At 43.6% G+C, this 20,110-nt stretch overlaps 1 protein-coding gene across 1 annotated transcript in view; it reads left to right on the plus strand.

The window, feature by feature from the left end:
- Positions 1–20,110, plus strand: part of zfpm2a (zinc finger protein, FOG family member 2a) — a 120,113-nt gene that overhangs the window by 69,334 nt on the left and 30,669 nt on the right. Inside the window, exon 5 of the mRNA XM_085422588.1 lies at positions 5,788–5,899. Coding sequence (XP_085278714.1) covers positions 5,788–5,899 — 112 coding nt within the window. The remainder of the gene's footprint in view (positions 1–5,787; positions 5,900–20,110) is intronic.

Raw genomic sequence — 20,110 nt, forward strand, 5'->3', positions numbered from 1 at the left:
TGATGGATCAGAAGGGAGGGCTGGAGAAAGGGGGTTGCTTGTCTTCAGGGCAGGTACAGCTTACACTAAACTGTTTGGCTTTAGAGTTGAAGCACCTCAACATGCCTGAAGGTCTTGAAGAATAGAGAATTGATGTGTCCCCTCTACCCCACCCACCCTTCTGAATCTCTATTCTTCACTCCTATCCCCTCTGATTGAGCAAGACGCAGATTCGTTTAAAAGTAAACAGAATAGGGTGTAGATGTGCTATTTGTAATTTAGCATTGCTTCCCAATCAACATCCAGAGCAGCCAGTCATCAGTCTCTTCATATTGTGGCTTAATAAAAGCAACTGAACATACAGTAATCATGCAATGCCACCCATAGTCAGTATAAATACAGACCCCATGTGCATTTCAATGGAGCGACGTAAGTAATAGCTAATGCAGCACATGAACTTTGATGCTTACAGTCCAGTCAGCAGGATAAAAGGTGATTTAAATGAGAAAATATTTATTTCCCATAGCGGCGCCATGATAGCGGCCAGCCAAATAAAGGCACATGCGCACAGTGATGGGTGTCCCTTTAAAGATTCCGGGAACAGCAGTGACTCTCTCAGTTTAATCGATTTTAAAATGAAAAGTCAATTTAACAAAGTTGAAAAGAGAAAGATGGGCTAAGGGAAGAAAAAAGCATTCTCTTGCACTCAAGCAGTAAACTAACTGCTGCACAGAGCAGGCAGAGATTTCAGCTGAATTATCTCCCACCTCACATTTGCTCTTAGGCAAGCAGTTTAAAAGCCAGGCGATTGAGCCAGTGATCCAATTTGAAATGCAGAAATGATTAGAGCAGCTTGCCTCATTTCATATCGAAATTCTCTGATTTATGACAGGGCACCAGCCAAGATCTATCTCTAAGGGGAATTAGTGTGCAATTCCTGCATATTTCTGTTATTTAGCCTCCCAATAGAAGATGCTATAGCCTGAGAGGGAGGGGTGGGGGGGATGAAAGCTGTATGTAGGTATCTTTTCATTTCAGCAGATGTAACCATAGCCATTTAGAAGAGGGGGAGAATGACACAAAAGCAGACTTGAGAAATGGAGGTATTTCCCACTTTATTGTGGATGTCGACAGAGAACCTTATTTCAGGGCGCAATGAAAAAAAATGCAGCACCTAACTAAGCATGTACACAGCTTTTTTGCCAGCGTGGATAGCGGCGGGCGAACACAGGCTGTGAGGTTAGCTCCGGACGTTTTTTTTTTTTTTTTTTTAATTCAACAAAAAAAAGACCCTTGCAACCCATCCATCCTTGAGGCTAAGAAAATATTAATACGCAGAGCGATAACGAGGGCTAGAGGAAAATCTCCCTTAATGAAATTTCCAGTTGACCACATGCAATTTGTTTCATCGCAGTGAACAACTAATTGCAATGGACGTTATCAAGGTGTGAGTGTGCTGTCTGCTGTAAACTGACTGGTAAAACAGGTACAAATCCTTTATCCTCACTCCCATGTTAGAAACAGAGAACATATAAACTCGACATAACCCATACGTAAGCTTGTATCTTTATATATATATTTATATATTTAGGCTGCAAATATAGTACCGCAAAGGACACGGCACTTTTAAAATGATTTGGGCACGCGTTGCCAGGTCAACAGTGGTCAGATGTAATGTGGGGATGAGAAAATGCCGTTATCAGCTATTCAGGAGCAAAAGAGGGAAAAAAAGATGGAAATAAAAAACAATTGTTGAAACAAGGCTTTTACTGTGAAAAAGAGGGCAAGGTTCAAAAATACTCAGAGTGATTTGACTGGAATATTTCCACTAGTGTTTTCATTTGGAAATGGCACTACTTTGGCACCGAGTGGGCGTTGAAAGATGAATGCATAAAGCCGGTATATGTCTTGAGATATTCAGACGGAGCGGTTTTGATCTCTCAGTTGTCTAAATCCTGCAGCTGTGGGATCAAGACGGATACAGTGCCAGTCGGTGACCTTGGTGGAGGGAGGGAGGTGGTGGTGGTGGAGGGGGTGGGTGTGCGAGTGCGAGTGCGATGAGGAAAATAATCATTCCCACCGCGGTTTGTATCGATTTCACCTGCCCTGACCATGAAACGGGTTAAGAGTAGCCAGTGGTGGTGAAATGGTCAGCGGCGATATCATTAGCTTGTTGTTTACACAGGGAAGCAGGGAGTTAGAAGGCTGAGTGTCACAAGACACTTTCTTCTTCACCTCCTTCAGCTGATCAGAGGATCATGGTATCAAGGAGGGATTAGTAGCGACTTGGGATTTGTGTGATTGGTTAATTTATTGCGGTGATGGCAGGTCTTTCATCTATGGCAACATTTAATCAGCGCAGCCACAGAGGCTATTACAGGTTAGCTCCTTTCTGGAGTCAGTCCGGCTGTGCCATCAGCTCTATCACAATTCCCCTGAAATTTCCAAATTATCTGGAACAGGCTTTAGCTTCTCAGTAATAAAAATTAGAACAGATTCCCGATAGAAGCTTTTGCTCACACAGGGCCAATTATAAATAGTACAGCCCTGCCTTGGAAGAAGGAAAAAGGGGAAGGAGGGGAGGAAAAAAATCCAAGTCTGAGAGATGTGCGCGGAACTTATCGTTCAGCCCCTGCTCCGCTCTGATCCAAATCCGTGTGGCTGAAAATTTATATTAGATTTTATCACAGGGGCCTAAGTCTAGAAAAATCAATGAAGGTTATCTTTTATGTTGCAGCAACTTGTGGAAATATTGATTTTCATTTTATAGCGAATTTGGAGCATCAGTTTGTAATCACTTCCTCGCTGACTACACTGTTTTGGTCACTGTATCTCTTACACGAGGAACGGTAACAGAGCTCAGAGGAAGGAAGAAAAAAAAATAAAAATACCGAGAGAGTATTGAAACCACTGGAGTGAAAGCAGACAGTGGATAAACCGTAACACACTACACAGAGAGGAAGGCTGGGGAGGGGTGGGTGGGTTACAGGCTCTGACAGGGATGATAGTCAGTAAACTGATATTGTATCTGTATAAACACAACACATCGAACGTTTCCCTGTTAATAATATTTAGTCTTAATTACAAAAATACGTGTAGTCCAGGCATGAAAAATATCAGAAAATAACAAAAATGCTTTAGAGGAATTGGGGAAAAAGTAAGATCAGCAACTTTTCTTTCTTTTTTTTTACTGCCAACAGGGGTCAGCATATTTTCCAGTTCCCCCTCAGTGTGCTGTTTTGGGCAGGAAAAAGCCTCCCTACGTCACATCCCCCCCTTTTTTCTCTTGTTTTTTTATGGCTGGCATCTCTGAGAGGAGTTTGTTTCCGTACAGCCAGTCCATCTCTGAGTCCCTAGCTCGAGGGAAAATCGCAATTTTCTGCCTGTCAATCTGCGTGTTTTTTTCCCTCTTCTGGCCTCGGCCACTTAGGCCAACTGATCCAGTTGTACCAATGTTTTCATTTGCATTTGCAGAGACGCTCCTCGCTGCGGTGACGCCGCTGTGTCTTAATCCTAAATTTGTTGTGCGTGCGGTCGTTCTTGTGCGCTTCTTTGTCTTTGCGGGGGTTGCTACACGCAGGCTGCTTACAAAGCGCATATTGTCACTATAGATGCTTTATGTAAATCTACACTGAGACTGGCTGTCAGGGGCTTGTTGCTGCTCACTTTGCAAGAAAAAGGGGAACCAAAGCGAATAGTTGACAGTGACAATTAAATCAAAGCTAATGCATCGTAAGTTTCTATTACAGCGGGAACCAGAGGAACAATTGCGATTACTGCCACAAGTCTTAACAAATTGTGATGGTATTTCTAACGTAACATGGGAAGATGTGTCGTTAATATGGCCGCTTTGTCTCTGCTGGCTACATTAAGAGCAGCTGGAATATCATGAATTCCCAGAGGTGCAGGAGGATGGCAGAGAGGCCTCTCGCTGCTGAATAAGAGATGGCTCCAGTCTGGAGATCTGAGAAAGGGTTAATCTGATTTCCATTTCAGATAGTCGTCCTAGCAACAATCGGCCTGGTCTGCTCTGCTCCTTTGACAGGGGTGTGAGATTTTCAGGTTAGCCAGATAGAAGACTAATTTGAAATGTGAAATTGCGGACGACTTAAATTACAGAGGTCCTCTCTCTCTCTCTGTCTCTCTCTCTCATCCGCTGCCAGGACGGGATAAGGAGATGCCAGGAGAAGGAATAAGAATATCAACAGACACAATTTGCTGTCTGTGTTTGATCAGTTTTGCCGGTGTAGTTTGCCAATGTGCGAAGCTATATATATAAAGAGAGAGGGACTATTTCAAAATCTGTCTCTATTGAGTGTCTGCGTTTGCCTTCGTCATTTTGCAGACAAGATCCAAACAGATTCCTATCAGCTCTCTCTGAGATGTATTTGCCATTTGTAAATAATGCTCTCTCTCTCTAAAAAAAAAAAAAACATAAAAAATAAATAAATAGAAATCCATGTCCTCCAGCCTCTGACTAGATGAGTTCATGGAAAGAGAAATGGGCGGGTGGACGAGTAGGAGGAGGAGGAGGGGGCATGCAGACACACTGCCGGAGCACAGTGCTCATCTCTTGTGCATATCTGTGCCAATTCAGACCTTTAACATGCTCAAGTGACATTTGCATTTATCCTTGAAGGTTGCTGCCTCTTGCGGGGGAGAAATAAGTGAAAAGTGCGCGAGAGGGCTGGTATTTTGCTTTTGCATTAGGCAGATGGACAGTGTCCTGTCACCGGCTGCCTCAGATGGGGAAAAAGAAATGAAGTGTCGAGATTGCAGCCCAACCTATTTTCTCTTAGCTAAACTGTTTTCTGTAGGCTCCTAATGAAGGGGAGGCCCCGGGGTTCAAAAGAAATGGCCTTAAAATAGTGACATTCTGCCTTTGAGTAATAGGCTACTGTACCCAGCTGCCTGAGATGTTGCAACAGCCCCTCCACCACCTCCATACACACGCAACGTATGCACGACACCACCAACGCATCGCTTTACAAGAAGCAAAAGAAAAGGAGAACCAGCATAAAATAAAACAGACTAGAAAATCATGTGAGGATGAACAGCGCAGGCGAATGTGGTGACAGCGCAGCATGTGAATCTATTATAGAGGGTGTAGCTCTCTATCTCACTCTGTTTTATTTATTTATTTCTGATTCTTTCAGTGGAACGAAACCCCACGTTTGACCTCTGACCAAGAAGAAAAATGACCTTACACATTTGGAATAATTTCCCGGTATATTATAAAAACTCTGACCTCAATCGGCCTTTGAAATGGATACTGATTCTTTAAATTCTTCCCTGCTTGTTTCAGGAAATAGTGAGATCCTGGTGATAGCGAGGCACAATGCGCCCAAAGTTCACCGCCGAACACTTGCTTCCTTCTCTCTGAAAGTCACCGTCCTTTTTTTCCCCTTTCTTCCTTTCATTTTTTTATGATTCTCAGACACGTGAGAGGTTTTATTTAATCTAGTGGATCTGATTCTGGATCTCCGGGTTGAATCCTGGATGAAACAGATACAGTGCGGGCTCTTGCACCCATTTGCCATCACACCAAGCACTGCATTTGTCTGTTGGCCATCTCGCACACACACATACACTCATAAAAACTGCCCTGATTTCACATTTTCTCAGCAGTGTAGGAAAAAAAGAGAAAAAAGGGATTGTGCTGGACTTGAGTTGCACGCTGTATAGTTTCTGAAATTGCCTCTTTATGGTCATTCAGTGCAGCGGAAGAGCGTAACTCAGAGGTTATTAATGTTTCTTTAATCACCAAAATAAGCAAATGATTAGTGTTTGTTATCTGTCCTCGACCAGAAGACGAAGAGCACGGTCCCGGTGGTGTTGAGCGCCGGCCCCAGGTGGCTGCTGGATGTGACTTGGCAGGGAGCGGAAGACAACAAAAACAACTGTGTGGTGTACAGCAAAGGTAAGCAAGCCGCGCCGGCATCCTGTTATCTCTCTGCAGCGCAGCACACCACGCCACAATCCTCCATCCACTCCTCCTCTGCCTGTCTCTCTCCCTCTGTCATTCTTTTACTTTTTCCTCCTCTCTTTCCTTCTCTTCTTCTTCTCAAAGTCACAAACAAGCACAAATAATTGCATCTACACAGCCCACGAGGACACACAGAAAGGCGCGCTCTCGCTCCATATCTGTTTTCCTCATCCAAAGAGTCGTTTATATCTCTAAAACTCTGATTGGGAACTGAGAAACATCACTTGACACACAAAGTTAATGGTCTTTAGATTTCACAAGGTAATTAATGCCCCCCCCCCTTTCCTCCCCACACTCTTTTATACTAAGTGAATCCCTATCTCGGGGTAGATAGCGAGGAAAAGCACGAGTGGAGATGTGTTTGCCACTTTGCTTCATTTGTTCTTCTCGGCTAATTCGGCGAAGCTTTAGTTGTACATCTTTTAATAAATCAGCTGCATTCATACAACTTCCCAATGAGAAGTGGATTTCTGTAAACATGTGTTGAGGAAAAGAAAAAGGAAAAGCACCGCTATCTGTCAGAAAATCCATGTTAGTTATACAAAAGTAATCCAAAGCATGCAACCCCCCCCCCCCCCCCCCCCCCCCCACCAAAAACCCACGACCCACTGTCACGACGATAAACTCCTCAATCCCCTGCATTGTGTCCAGCAGGGCCTCATTAAAGGAGCCCCGCAAACTGATCTGTGGAGAGCTGGGTTTGTTGCAGATTGCACGAGAAGATGCTCGCACTGTACACAGCACTGACACTAAAGTGTGGAGCTTCACTCCTCATGAAAGCGCATGGCTTCTGCAGCTATAATTGGGTCTTGACGGGTGTTAACCAAAGAGACACGGCGAAATAAATACGTAAATAAAGATGTGTTTGGGCTTCTGAAGGGGTGGGTAGGGGGGGCCTCTATTTATCACTTTTCAAAAATGATTACCCCGTGACAATACCCCCAAAGCTGAAATGGAGCTTCTTCTCCCTCAAAGTGAATAAGTGGCAGGAGTGGGATTTGCAACCCGGATTTTCGGTCTCCCAATTCTCATCTACTAATCACTAGACTGCACTGGGGAGTTATCCTCTTAACCGGCTACTTAACTTTGTGCTCTTTATCACCAAATCATTAAAGTTTTGATAAGCTGTTAAAGAAGATTATGCACTTCTTTAAAATCTTCTAATCTTTTTGCTCACAGAGTGACTGTATGAAACAAAAAGAAGGGCAATAACAGGATTTCTCACTTCTTCTTTTTTTTTCTTCTTGAGAATTTCCTCTGCCACTCTTCATACATGTATCCTGGCGATAACATCACACACAGCATCATCGCCACCTCAGCTGGGAGCGCCTTTGTTTGTCGCTTCCAACTTGACCTTATTAAATTAAAACACAATAACATCTCCAGACGACCCCTTGTGTGAGTCGCTCTTGTGCTCTGCTTGTATAAGTTCATTACTCTAAATCCTCCACAAGCATCAGCACATGCTTGCCACTGATAATAAGCGATAATAGGGGGAATGTTGAATACAAAGAATTAATTCAATTCTCAGAGTTAAATATCTCTTGTCACCTCAGAGAATCAGTAAGTCGATTACTCGGCTCGAAACAAATTTCGTCACCTCTTGTGGAGGAACGCGATCAACGTGTTGGACTTTGAAACAAACTTTTAGCGCACTTCAAAGATTCAAACCAAAATCCAGCCTGCGCTATTCCACACTTGACTCGAACTGGTCTGCAGCAACTTTACCAAAAGCGAGTTGCATAAATTGGGTCGGGTGTCCGTTTCTCTTGCTTTTTCTCTTCCAAAGAAAGAAAAAAAATTGTTCCACGTTTTTGCTCCTGGCAACCTTTTTTTTCTCCACCTGGACTTGGGAGGAAGTTGAGAAAGTGATGAAGCGTTTGATGCCGCGCGGCCGTTTGACTCTTACGTCCAGACTGTGACTCGATTTATGCTGCTCATTCTTCTTCATCGCTTTCCTTCAAATATTCCAATCTGCATGCGTGCGCACCCTCTGGAGGTGACATTGAAATGGAGTGCCGGCGTGCCGGAATGTCAAATCTTTGTCAAATTTAATATTGAATTTGGTCTTTTTTTCCTTTCTTTTTTTTTCGCCTGTCGTTTCTTTTTTGAAGCCGTGCTGGAATTGTGTTTATCGCGTTGACGCTGGCGCGGACCGACTAAAGGGAAAAAAAGGCTTCTCGGAGTCCGGCAAGAACTTTCTTCCCACCTTGAAAAGCTGAGGCCCAGATTGTTTATATCTTCACCCCTGTGCTGTGTTTCCCGTCTGTTGGCTGTTTCGTTGCTCCCTGAGATGCGTTATTTATGGAAAACAGTGAATATCTCAATACACAGTATGCTTGCAGAATATGCTTTGGCTCACGTTTCAGTGGTCTCGGCTTTCTTTATGGCTGCATGCAAAGATAGTAGCAGTTCACTTTGGATGCTTGCCAGTGTGAATCTATGGGGGAGTATCTCTAAGTAAGGGATGGTGATTGGTTTGAGTGGCTGTAGCTTAGTGCTGGACGCTCTGTCCTATGATTTCTGCATTGCTTTTTTATTTTATTTTTTTCATACAAATGCTCATCCTCTATCCCCGAAACTTGTCAGGAAGTGTGTGTGGGGGGCGTGGGGGATATGTGCAGAGCGAGGGAGGACTGGATTCAGCAAAAATGATTCCTCTGAGAGTTGTAGCCCTGCAATGTGTTATGTATAATACATGCACTGGAGTGTGTAACAAGCAGCAGGATGGCATAGTCAGGTCCCCCCACAGGGCGCCCCTGGTCATCAGCACCAAGAAACACTTACCTTATAATGTCACATATTCGACCCAGTTTTTGAGATGCTGCAATTCCTGTTGCTATAGCAAAATGATGTTTTCCCTGCCCTCTGTTTGCACGTCTGTATCACTTAATCGAGACGAGCAGAAAAGCATGAATATTTAAAAAATGCGGGGGAAAAAACAAGTGGAAGACCATGAGTAATATTTGAGTCATTTAAAATGTCTCCAATTAAGATTCGCATTCGTTTCATGAATATAAATTCTTCTTCGAATTCCCCTTCCTCAAAATGAGAGAACAGCACGAGCCCTGAAGTGGAAGCGGGAAAAAGTGCAATATCTGTTTTTCCCAGGCTGTCAGCATGGCCCTGTTTGTTTTACATTAAACTCCCAGGAAGAGCCTTAGCAGCCAGCCATTACTAAAACTCTCAATTCCTACTACTGCGCTAACTCATTATCGAGAAATCCACCTGGAACTCCCACAATGCTCTCCTCCACACTCCGACAGTTTCTTTGAACCGCCGAAGTTCTAGAAACAGGCAGCAAGTCTGCAGAGTAATTATATGTTACAGTAACGCCGGAGAATGAGGAGACGGAGCGAATGACAGACAGGAGGGAGGGAGGGGAGACAGGGGAGAATTTTCTGTACAGATAAACAACAGATTGATAAACAATGCAGCTGGAAAGTGGGAGAGATTTAACAGAGAAAACAAATTCAGACACATTGTGATTTCTTTTCATCGTCCAACGTCTCTCGGCTGAACGTGTTAGCGATGGGGTTCAGATGTCGCAAACCCGCCTGATTGTGGATTTCAGCAGCTGCTCAGAGAGCCAGCGTGACCACCGATGTGCTTATGCTGTCAAACAGCTTTCTTAATGATAAGGTGTTGTGCTGTATTTCCTCACTTTAGTCACCTCTCGGAACTTTTTGACCTCTCTGCCCTGAGGTTAAGGAAGTCATGAATACATTCAATTTTTTATTTTTATTTTTAAAGTGTAGTTTTTCCACAAATGTTACCCAAACAGGAATAAATGCTCCTCTTGTAGGGGGACTTTTTGATCACATTTAACCCTTACAGCAGCAGATAGGTGTACTTCAGTGCCCATGCGTATGGTAAATAATTCAGGCATATTTTAATCATACTATGTTCCCATTATGTGAGGCCTTTCCTCTGCTGCAGGGCATCCAAGTTCAATCAGACACAGTCACATCTGAACTTACAAATAACAATAAATCAATTTGAATAAAAACACATTTTTTAGGAGTGAGGTGCCACGCACGATGATTCGGTTCATCCTTGCTTTGAACCTCAATTGCGCTTATACCTGATATCTACGGTAAGCCAGGTGAAACTATACACAGTTAACGTGACCACATTACGTGGCATTATTCAGAGGTCACCGAAACTTTTGGAATGTAAGCCTCTTAAGCCAGACCACATTCAGATACAGCATGTCCAATAAGTCTCCAGAGCAACTTGGCCACATTGTTCGTGTAGAAATTGACCAGTGTAACTAGGCCGTTTTACATAAGCTCGGACGATGCGGAATTAGCTAAATCTCTGCGTCTTTGTGTCATTTCAGATTCTCTAAGTCCTCACAATCAGATCCTTTTTTATGCCTTCATTTGCTCTTTCCACTGATCCAGAGCAGCAGACCGCTGAGGCAATATGGTGAACTTGCGTGACCTGACAGGACAGATGTAGTATCTATCAGACTCTCTCTAAAAAAAAAAAAGAAAAGAAAAGAAAAATGCAAAGACCTTTTGAGTTTTTCCCCCCTGTGAAATGAAGGCGTCAAACTTGCAACGTTTCGCGCACTGCACCCTGGCAGCGTGCGCCATGAAACAGTGAGAGGAGAGGACTCTTACAGTTCAAAATTTAATTGTTCATTTTGACCCTCCTATTTCAAAATGACTGCAGCGAATAGAAGGTGCGAGGGTTATTATCTGTTATCTAGGAACATAGCGAAATAGTGTGACTGAATAATAACTAAACAACTGACACAATGTAAAAATTCCATTATCAGTGTATTAAAACAAAATTGTACCCTAAAGGAGTCCCCACCACAGCTCCGAGCAGCCAACTAATTATGTTTAATTAAAAGACAACAGAGATCAACAGAATCGTTTTCATTAGGAAATTATTAATGATTCCACTGCAGCAATAATTGATTGCACTGAGCCACGCGATAACTCGGTACGGTCAGGCTGGAGTGAGCCGTGTGGAGAGGAGCTGCTGGTTTTAGGCACGCGGCAGCTCCTGAGTGGCGTCTACACTGTTTTTTTTTTTTTTCCTTCTTCTTTTAGGAGAAGTTATGTAGCGGGTTTTACGAACAGGATAGGAAGAGAAGAGGAGGAGTGGAAAATCCAAATCATACACCAATCTGAGAGGACTTAACATCCCACACCTGCTTTTAGGAGGCATTCATGCACATGTCATCGCACATGACTGAAACAGGAACGCATACTCTTTATTATTTTCTCTTGTCTCATTTTTTACAAACATAGTCAGGAGACATATTGAAGAGGGCGTTTTCTCTGTGATTTTTTTCTTCTGTCTCAGTCGTAAGCATATAAAGTACACGCACGCACACACGGCCACTTCCCACCGCTGCTCCATTCAGAGCCACGTGAAAGACGTCAGCTCCAGACGCTTCCTCCGACAGCCTTTTATGTGCATTGTTCTCCCACCGAGCAGGCAGTTTTGCCCATGCTAGACAGTATAGCACAAGCACCAGACAACACACTCTGCTACAGCATGCACATTCGCTACAAACACACACACACACACACACACACACACACACACACACACACACACACACACACAAAGGCAGACCAAACGCCATTACCGAAAATTCACATAATGGCTGCTGACACATATATGTCCATCTGCATTCAGTGCAGACTAAGCCTTGAGACAAAAACAACAATGCAAGGGGGGAAATGTAAAAGAAGTGATGGGCACTGATGAGGGACAAGATTGTTCTAGTCATATCTCGCTGTTTAACATTTTGTCACTGTAGTCGCTGCACATTTTGTGTTTGTGTTTGTGTGCTTGTGATTTCTTGTTTTGTGTGTGCGTGCGCACGCGTGCGCCTGCCTGAGAGTTTAGCCAGTCGTCCTTGTATCAATGCCACGGAGGGTGTCAGGCTAATGAGCGTGGGCTGTCCTTAGAGCAGGAGGGTTTGGGTTGTGCCATTCACTCTGCATATTTAAATGCCTTGTAGAGCTTAAGTAGGCCCACTTTTCCATGTCAGGGCAGCGTTCAATCCTGCTGCGACCATTAATTATGATACCATTGTGCTCCAGTGTGGCTAATAAGAGTGATGTATTGCACCCTCGTGGCATTATAATCATCTGAGTGAAGTACCTGGACTACACCGAGCTCGCTTTAAGCACCGTGCTTTTAAAAAAAAAAAAAAAGGGAAAAAAATAGTAAGTAGAGAGAAAGCCTCTTCTTCCCTCCTCTCAGTCTCATCTGCTGGCTATATTAGCTAGTGGTGCTACATGAGAGCGCGTCACAGATTTAATTTCTGTATAATTATATAATCAATGAACAGAAATGCTTTGGTATTGATCACGTAGGAAGGATTGTGTCCCTGGGATGGAAGACGCGCGCACACACACACACACACACACACACACACACACACACACACACACACACACACACACACACACACACACACACACACACACACACAATCGTTTGTGCTCCAAGTAATGCAAGTATGAGCATCAAAAGAACACATGAGTCATTATTTAGGATTTTGCCCCCCCCCCTCGTCATTCCTCTTCCTATCAGGCCAAGTACGTTCCTTGAGTTATCTGCGGTGCTTTCGCAGATGTCTTTGCACACAGAGCTAGTTAAGTGGATATTAAGGAAGCTGCTTCTTAGTATTTGCAGCATGTCTCCTCAGTATTGAATGTGTTCAATACAGATGGGGAAAAAAAGATCACATTTTATTACATTAATCACCGCAAGCTAATGTGATTATATGTACTTTATTATTTCCCTGCTTAACGTCCCTCCCTTAACGGCATAATCAATGACCGTTTTTATATTCATTGAAAAATTCTGCAGATATGAAAATAAGCCTCTGTGAGGGTTTTTCTTTTTCTTTTTCTTTTTAATCTACTGCGGGATCTTGAGTCAGTAATTAAAGAGTCTATTCTGTGTGTCTTCTAAAAGCCCTTAGCCTGCTTTTAGGCCTGGGCATGATCCAGCCCGCCGCCTCCATCTCTGCTGTGGTAAGTAGGTGTGAAAAGCATTGTCAGTGTGCTTCAGGATAAAGCCCTGCTGTTGGATGCCATTGGTCAGAGTCCCCCCCCCCCCCCCCCACCACCACCACCACCTTAAACACACATACACACACAAGATCCAGGAGCAGGATGAGAGGTGGAGTGTGTGTGTGTGTGTGTGTGTGTGCAGGGATAATCAGAGACAAAAGCTGAGAGCTTGAGTGAGGGGCCTTTCTGCTCCTCCACACAGTTTCTTCTCTTTTTTTTGGAGATGGGCAGAGAGGGTTGTTTCATCAGACTTAAGGGGGGTCACATTGTATGTGTGTGAGAGAGAGAGAGAGAGAGAGAAAGTGAGATGGAGGGACAGAGATAGAGGAATCACTTGGGTGGAAGGGTGTTCAGATCGTCAGTCAGCGTGATGGAAAGCCACCTGGTTAAAGTCTGTGTGAGGGTTGACACAGGACTGCAGCGAGTGGAACTAAACAAGTGAAAATGAGTCAGGGTGAAACTCTGAAGTGCCAAGGGAGCGAGGAGACGATCATGCTATGAACAAAAAAAGCACACAGAGAAGGAAAGAGGGACATGACGGGGAAAGAAAAGTTGTTATTGAGAAAGAAAAGGAAGTGTGCAACGCTGACTGTGTTACAGTGATACAGTCGGCGTATAAAACAGTGTTAGAAATAACAATTCAGTCAAGCCATAAGGCCCGGTGCTGCAGGAGCCATTTTTCCTTTGATAATGTATACTCCCCTGCAAATCAATTTTTAGCCTGGGCAAAACATAATCAGATTTCCTCTGAAGAAATAGCATGAGACATTACAAAATTGTTTTGTGGGGTCGCCACTGTGTTCATGCAGGAGAGCTCGGTGATAACCTTTGTACATACCTTTGCAGCTAATCCATTTTATTGATTGCACATCCACCTGGCTGAGAAAAAAAACAAAACATGGTCCCATAGTCTTTAGAGCAGCGTATCAGTGGGATATCACAGTATTTTTTTTCTTGTTGCAGAGGAATACAACTGCAAGGCTCCTGCAGTATTAGCCCCCTATCTGTGGGTTATTTTATCATGCGATCAAGTGTCTGAGCTAAAAGTTTAATGCAATGGGTGAGGACATTGACATCAACAGTCTATCAATGCCATACTTGATCATATTGTCAGCGTTTTATCTTTATTTGGCAATCAAAGTTGTGTTTGGTCATCGAGTACAGTTCACATGGAGAGTTTCTGCGGTCAGAAAAGAATTGAGATTGTCTTTACCAACAGAGACTGAACTCCTGTGGCACAAATCGTTCCCTTTCCAAACCTTAATCGTGCAGTTTTAGCTGTCAGACTTTAACCAGATAACAAGTTTCTCTTGCTCTGTAACTTGTCCAGTGCGTACATGCTGAAAAAAAATCCCCTTTCTAGTAGCGTTAGTGCAAATTTAGAGATATTGAGCTGATATTAAATCTTTCTTCAGTATTTTTTCTCTTTAGTAAAAGTGGACGCCAGTGAAGTTACAGTCTCTGGTTAAGGATAGTCAGGGTTAGGTGAGGGTAGGGTTAAGGTTACCTCAAAAGGCAAATATTAATTGAATGCTAGCGATGGGCATAAACTCTGCTCTTCTTCATGAAACCACCCACACATGACACTATGATTTGCCACTCACTTTGTATAGGCCGTAATCCAGAATCGTCCAAGATGAAAATAATTCCCAGCTTCTGATATGGCGCTAGGTCCTTCAAAACTGATTTAGCATTGTTCTCTATTTCTTTTTTCTTACAATTATAGTTCCAATTTTTTACATTTTTAAGGCTGTTGTACTTGTTGTTTCTTCAGCGTGACAGCGATACTGGCCACTTATGAGCAAATCCCTACCTCCTCCAGGCTGCTTTAGTACCTGAGCTCTACTGACCTCTGCCTGTCGGCGCCGTGTGACAGAGATGGGTGCCCCTGTTCGCCGTGTATGTGTGTAAAAGCGAGAAAGAGTGGACAGAGAGGCGAGCGGGCAGACAGCCGTGCTGTAGGTACAGTAGTGTAGAGGACTAGACATCAGTGTCGTCCAGGTCAGACAGGGCCATCCATTCTCTAAGCCCCTGGGAAGAGAGAGAGGGAGAAAGAAGAAATGGAGAGAGAGTGGAAGAAAGAGGTGTGTGTGTGTGCGCGTGTGAGGAAAAAGAGAGATTGTTGGGGGGGTGGGTGCTGATGCACTGTTTCTCTTAACTCTGTCAAAGCCACTCCATTGTGCTCCCCCATGCAGTGAGTGGAAACCAATCTGTCATCGCTCCACTAGCCAGCATACTAGAAGAGGGCTAGACTGCTGGAAACACAAGTCTATTCAATGTGAAATGTAACTGGAATCTGAGCCCTTGGATAGCTGGATTGAGGAGGAAAAAAATGAGCGATGTAAGATTTTTTTTTTTTTTTTGAACCCCCGCTCTCCCACACACTGTGAAATGGAAGACGTGAGTACAGTATTTGGGTCTGTGCGAGATAGGTTTCAGTCTCGTATCTCTCCCTTTTTCACGGAGGGGTGATTGACATGTTTTGTTGATGGAACTCTATCCAAACCATGTGCGGTTTGCATAGGCATGAAGGGCTCAGTTAAAACTCTCCTCGTGCAATATCACCCCGCAGAGCTGGCCTCCTTTGTTTAAAGATTTGATTTTTCTTTTTTTAACTTTTTGTTTCTGGCATTGACAATGTTTAGACAGTCACAGTCACAGAGGGGGTGACTGAGCAGTATGAGAGAAAGTCTTCAAGTGGAGCTGTGAAGATGACTTCCTCGCACCTGTCACCTACAGAAACTCACCATCAACACGACCACCTCTCTCCCGATGCCCTGAGCCCGCTAAGCCTGCATACTGTTGAATAGCGGCCGCTAATGCTGTGTTCCAATGCCATTTGGAGTCACTGCTTCCCTTCTCCTTGCAGGAATCCCCCTTGCGCCATTTTCCCTGTAATCTCCCCACTCCTCTCTGTTATGGGGTGGCTCGCCCGCTGCTCCCGCCACTATTTCGCAGCCCCTCTTCTTCATACAGCCAGCACCTCCACCATTTTAATCCCTTTGACCCAAACCTTGTGTGTTTCCCTGTATCAACAGCTCCTGGAGATTACATCCTGCCTGCCTTCTCACCACTGTGTGCTTCAGTCACCGGGGCTGTAGCTGGCTAGTGCATGCTAGGGTCTTAGTCAGACACTGGTGGGTGTGATAGCCACTGTGGCTAGTTAGCTTGGTCAGGGTCGTAGCCAGAGCACAAGCAACAGAGGCTTAGAGAATTAGCGGGTAGCTTCTGGCTTCAGAAGAAAGTTTGTTTCAGATCTTGAGCAGTTTGAGTAAATGAATGAGAACATTGTTTTGTTAATTCTTTTAGTTACTTCTCCAGAGTGTCCTCGAGCAAGGCGAAATATAACTTCTTCAGCTGCTTGGAATAAATTGGAAGTGACCTGCAGCAACCCCATCACCAGACATGAATAGTGATAATGTGTGATTCTCCCACACCACAGAACACATGCAGAGACATCTGGATTTACTTATTTTATTTATTTATTTTCACAGTAATTAAGTGTTAATGATTGCATTACATTTGATATGAAAAAATGTTAATCTATTTTTTGCTTTTTAACAAGCACAAGAAACTTACTGATGACAAACCCTTAACGAGGAGGAAAGAGGGTGTTTTTTTTAATCAGTCTGAAATGCAGTGGTACTCAAACTTTTTTGGGGGGGCCTCCCCCGCTTCAAAAGCAGATATTACCAATAAAAAAGGATACTAGTTGAATTTTTGTGAAATAGAGCCAAGCATTAGCAAACTATTTGTTTATTCCTCACTAAAAAATGTCATATTGATTCAACATAGTTCCAACCAGATTGGTGGCATACTTGAGACCCCGTCAGTGTTTGAGAACAACTGCAATAAACAGGGTTGTTCACAAGATTTCTGCTTTCGTGTTGACTTGCGGGTTTATCATATAAAAATGCAAACCTAAAAAAGATGACAACCACCACATACATAATGGAAGGCGTTGTTAATAATTATTGTCCAAAGGATGACGCCGATCTCACATTTGAAGATTTATAGGTAAAGAAATGTCTTAACGTTTCGTTCGTTTGCCAACACCTGCCAGGGAATAATTCAAATAAAACCAACATCATGTGGCTTTAAATAGTTGTTGGAACAAACATGCACAAATGCATGTTACGGCAGAATGTGCCCTCTTCTAATTTAGGGCAAAATTTAACAGGGAAATGAGGGTTCAGGAGGTTAAAGGAGTTATATCTCAACACAGCCTGTTGAGATCCTGCCCCCGATTCTTCTGCGTAGCTCGTCAGAAAAGTGAAGCAGCTGTCAGGAGAGTTGGAGCCAGTTCTGTCGTTACAGTACGTGACGAGCAGCCAGTGCCCACCGTGGGCCCCTCCTCTTTCATGTAGTGTTTCTGGTAATGGGTTGGGGCTTTATTGATGTGAACTTATGTGATCATTGCACAAAGAGCTACCATTCCTGTCTCTCTCTCCCTCCTGCTCAGTTTTCCTGTGGGTCGCATTAAATCAAGCCTCCGACCTAGACTCCAGTTAAATTAAACCCTATCAGCATGTTGCCCTCTCATATCGGAGAACAGGCCTTTATATAGACGGCCTGTAAATGGTGATTAGTGAGTGTTTTGATTAAAATTCAACCACACGTGTGATACTCTGGTGGAGCCGGTCGCCTCCTTCTCTCCCTCCCACCTTCTTTGCGTGTGCGTAAACATACGTTAAAACCCGTACGCGTGCACAAAAATCCGCTTCACCCGCCTCCCTCCCCGTCTCTGCCAGGCCCTTTCTCATGGCTCAGCAGAGTGCAAGGCTGATTTAAGGGCCCTTACAAATGGGAAGGTTGCAAGTGAAGACAAAAAACAGAGACGAATCACATCACAGCAGCCTCAAGGTTTCTACTAAAGCTATTCAACTGGAGGGGGAGCGGGCAGAACAGTGAAAAATATACACACACTCCATCCTGTCAGAACGCTTTTGGCTTATCTTGAGTGACTGTCAAGGCTGGGAATATCAGGGAATGGACAGAAATATATAAAATTAATAAGCCGCTGGATGTTGTCGGGAGTTATGATGCTTCATAAATCCTAGTTTGATCATGGCGGACAAGGCTTAAACCCACAGCTTCCTAATGCGCACAGCAGTGTTTTGGGACTGGATTTTATTCTGTTTCTGAGATAGAAGCCCTTAGCTGGCAAAAGTAAGATTTATCATCTCCCAATCCCCCCTTTTCTTTCATGAGTGACAAATATTAAAAAGAAGGCCTGAGGGAAGTTGGCAGCCATTACCACCTTTAATAGAAGGGCACAGGCGTAGCAAGGTGAAACTGGGGCCAAAGGCAGAGAAATGCTATTCAAAGAAAAGCGAGAGGAGCAGGAGAAGAGGGAGAAATTGCTACTAACTTATCAGTTGTACTTCCTTTGTCGGGTCAGAGGTTTTGGAGCTTTTGTTTGTTTGTTTGTTTCTTATACTGAGAGGATGGATGCTATCTCTCCCGCCATCCAAGCGGGTCCGCTCTGTCGAACGCTGCAGGTAATATTTCATGTCACGAATTAAGCAAGCCTGCCCACCGACTCCTTTCTACAGTTACATGGCTGCCGCATCCATCATCGTCCCCTCTTCCTTTAGTGTTAGCTTCTGTGCTGGATTTACTCAAGTACTGTACTAACATACAGATTTAAGGTACTCGCACTTATATTCCAATCCAATATTTCTGTTTCATTGTACCTGACATGTCTACCTGACTACATATAAAAAATGTGTTCAAGCATATTGTTCAAATGAAACAATTCAGTTAGTGGCTTAGCCAGTAATCATTCAAGCAATGGTTTTGATTTGTTGTCGATACGCCAAACATTTGAAAATATTACATTTTTGGAAGTTTTGCTACATTTTTTACTTTAGAATGGAATCCAAATTGATATGTTCTTGAAATGCCTAAAACATCTAACGACGTGTGTTTCTGCTTGGGTTGTGAAACTTTGGAAGGCAGCTACCATAACTGGTCTCCCACCAGAGGAACCAGGTTTCAATTAAAAACAAGTCTCCAAGTGTTTTTGGTTGGATTGCAGGGTTGTCAAGTATTGCTGTCAAGTATTATCTAAGCTGGCTTCTCCCCAACGCTGTTAAATACCCGGGAGTTTATTTCAAATTCTACCTTGTTGTACAGCACCAGCAAAAATCAAGCTTCACAGGCGCTGAACTGACGATGAAGTTCAAGTATTGTTATGTATTTTTTGCACGGGCTGAGTTTGAAAAGATCCACGGTTTGATTCCAGGAGGAGATACAAAATCCTTTTGAGGTTGTGTCAGGAAGGGCATCTGCCAAATCAAAACATGTGGAGCTACCTGCTGTCCCGTGGTGACCCCTTGCGAATAAGGAAGCAACCCAAAGTAGCTTTTGCAGTGCAGCAGTGGTACTTTTAGTCAGATAAAAGATCTGAATACTACTTTGACCACTGGTTGGCTGGTTTTTGTCTGATCAACCTTCCTCTCTAGGGGGCTTCAGCTGTGTAAATACAGGAGCGGAGGGAGAGACTAATTAGACCGGCATGTCTAATCTCTGGGGCTTTACCTGTCAATAAACATGTTGTCAGTGAAGATGAAGCCTCTTTAAATGAAAGGCTTGGCAGTTTTGATATGTAAAACACATGTCACATCGTCTCAGTCGCTAACATCACGAAGAGACGAGCTGTCAACAGAAGTAAAATGACAACAAAAACATCTTTGCTGGACCAAGTTGGAATAATGACACTTTAAATTAAGATGTGTTGTTCTTCGCCCCCCTCTCTTGTTCTATTTGGGAGAGGTCATGCTTTTTGAACACAAGCTGTAGTAAGTAAATTTATTCCACTTATTTCTTGTAACTGCACGAAAAAGTAATGAGGTGCTGGAGATAAATATATGAAGACAATAAGGCATGCAGTCCTTTTCCTGTAGCTGCTTTTTGAGTCAATTAGCACTTTTCAGAGGCTCTGAAGAATATCACTGCCTTATGTAGCTTCTCAATATGCAGCATCTGACTTTTATCCAATTACATTATGTGAGGTCTGTGGGCACGCCGGGCACAGTGCACATAATGGAGGATGCCATCTTTGGTGTGATATTCTCTAACACTTTTCCAC

The sequence above is a fragment of the Rhamphochromis longiceps genome, linkage group LG11, assembly GCF_057381845.1.
Source record: "Rhamphochromis longiceps isolate RC_006_pf linkage group LG11, R_longiceps_female_GT1.1, whole genome shotgun sequence".
Lineage (NCBI taxonomy): Eukaryota > Metazoa > Chordata > Actinopteri > Cichliformes > Cichlidae > Rhamphochromis > Rhamphochromis longiceps.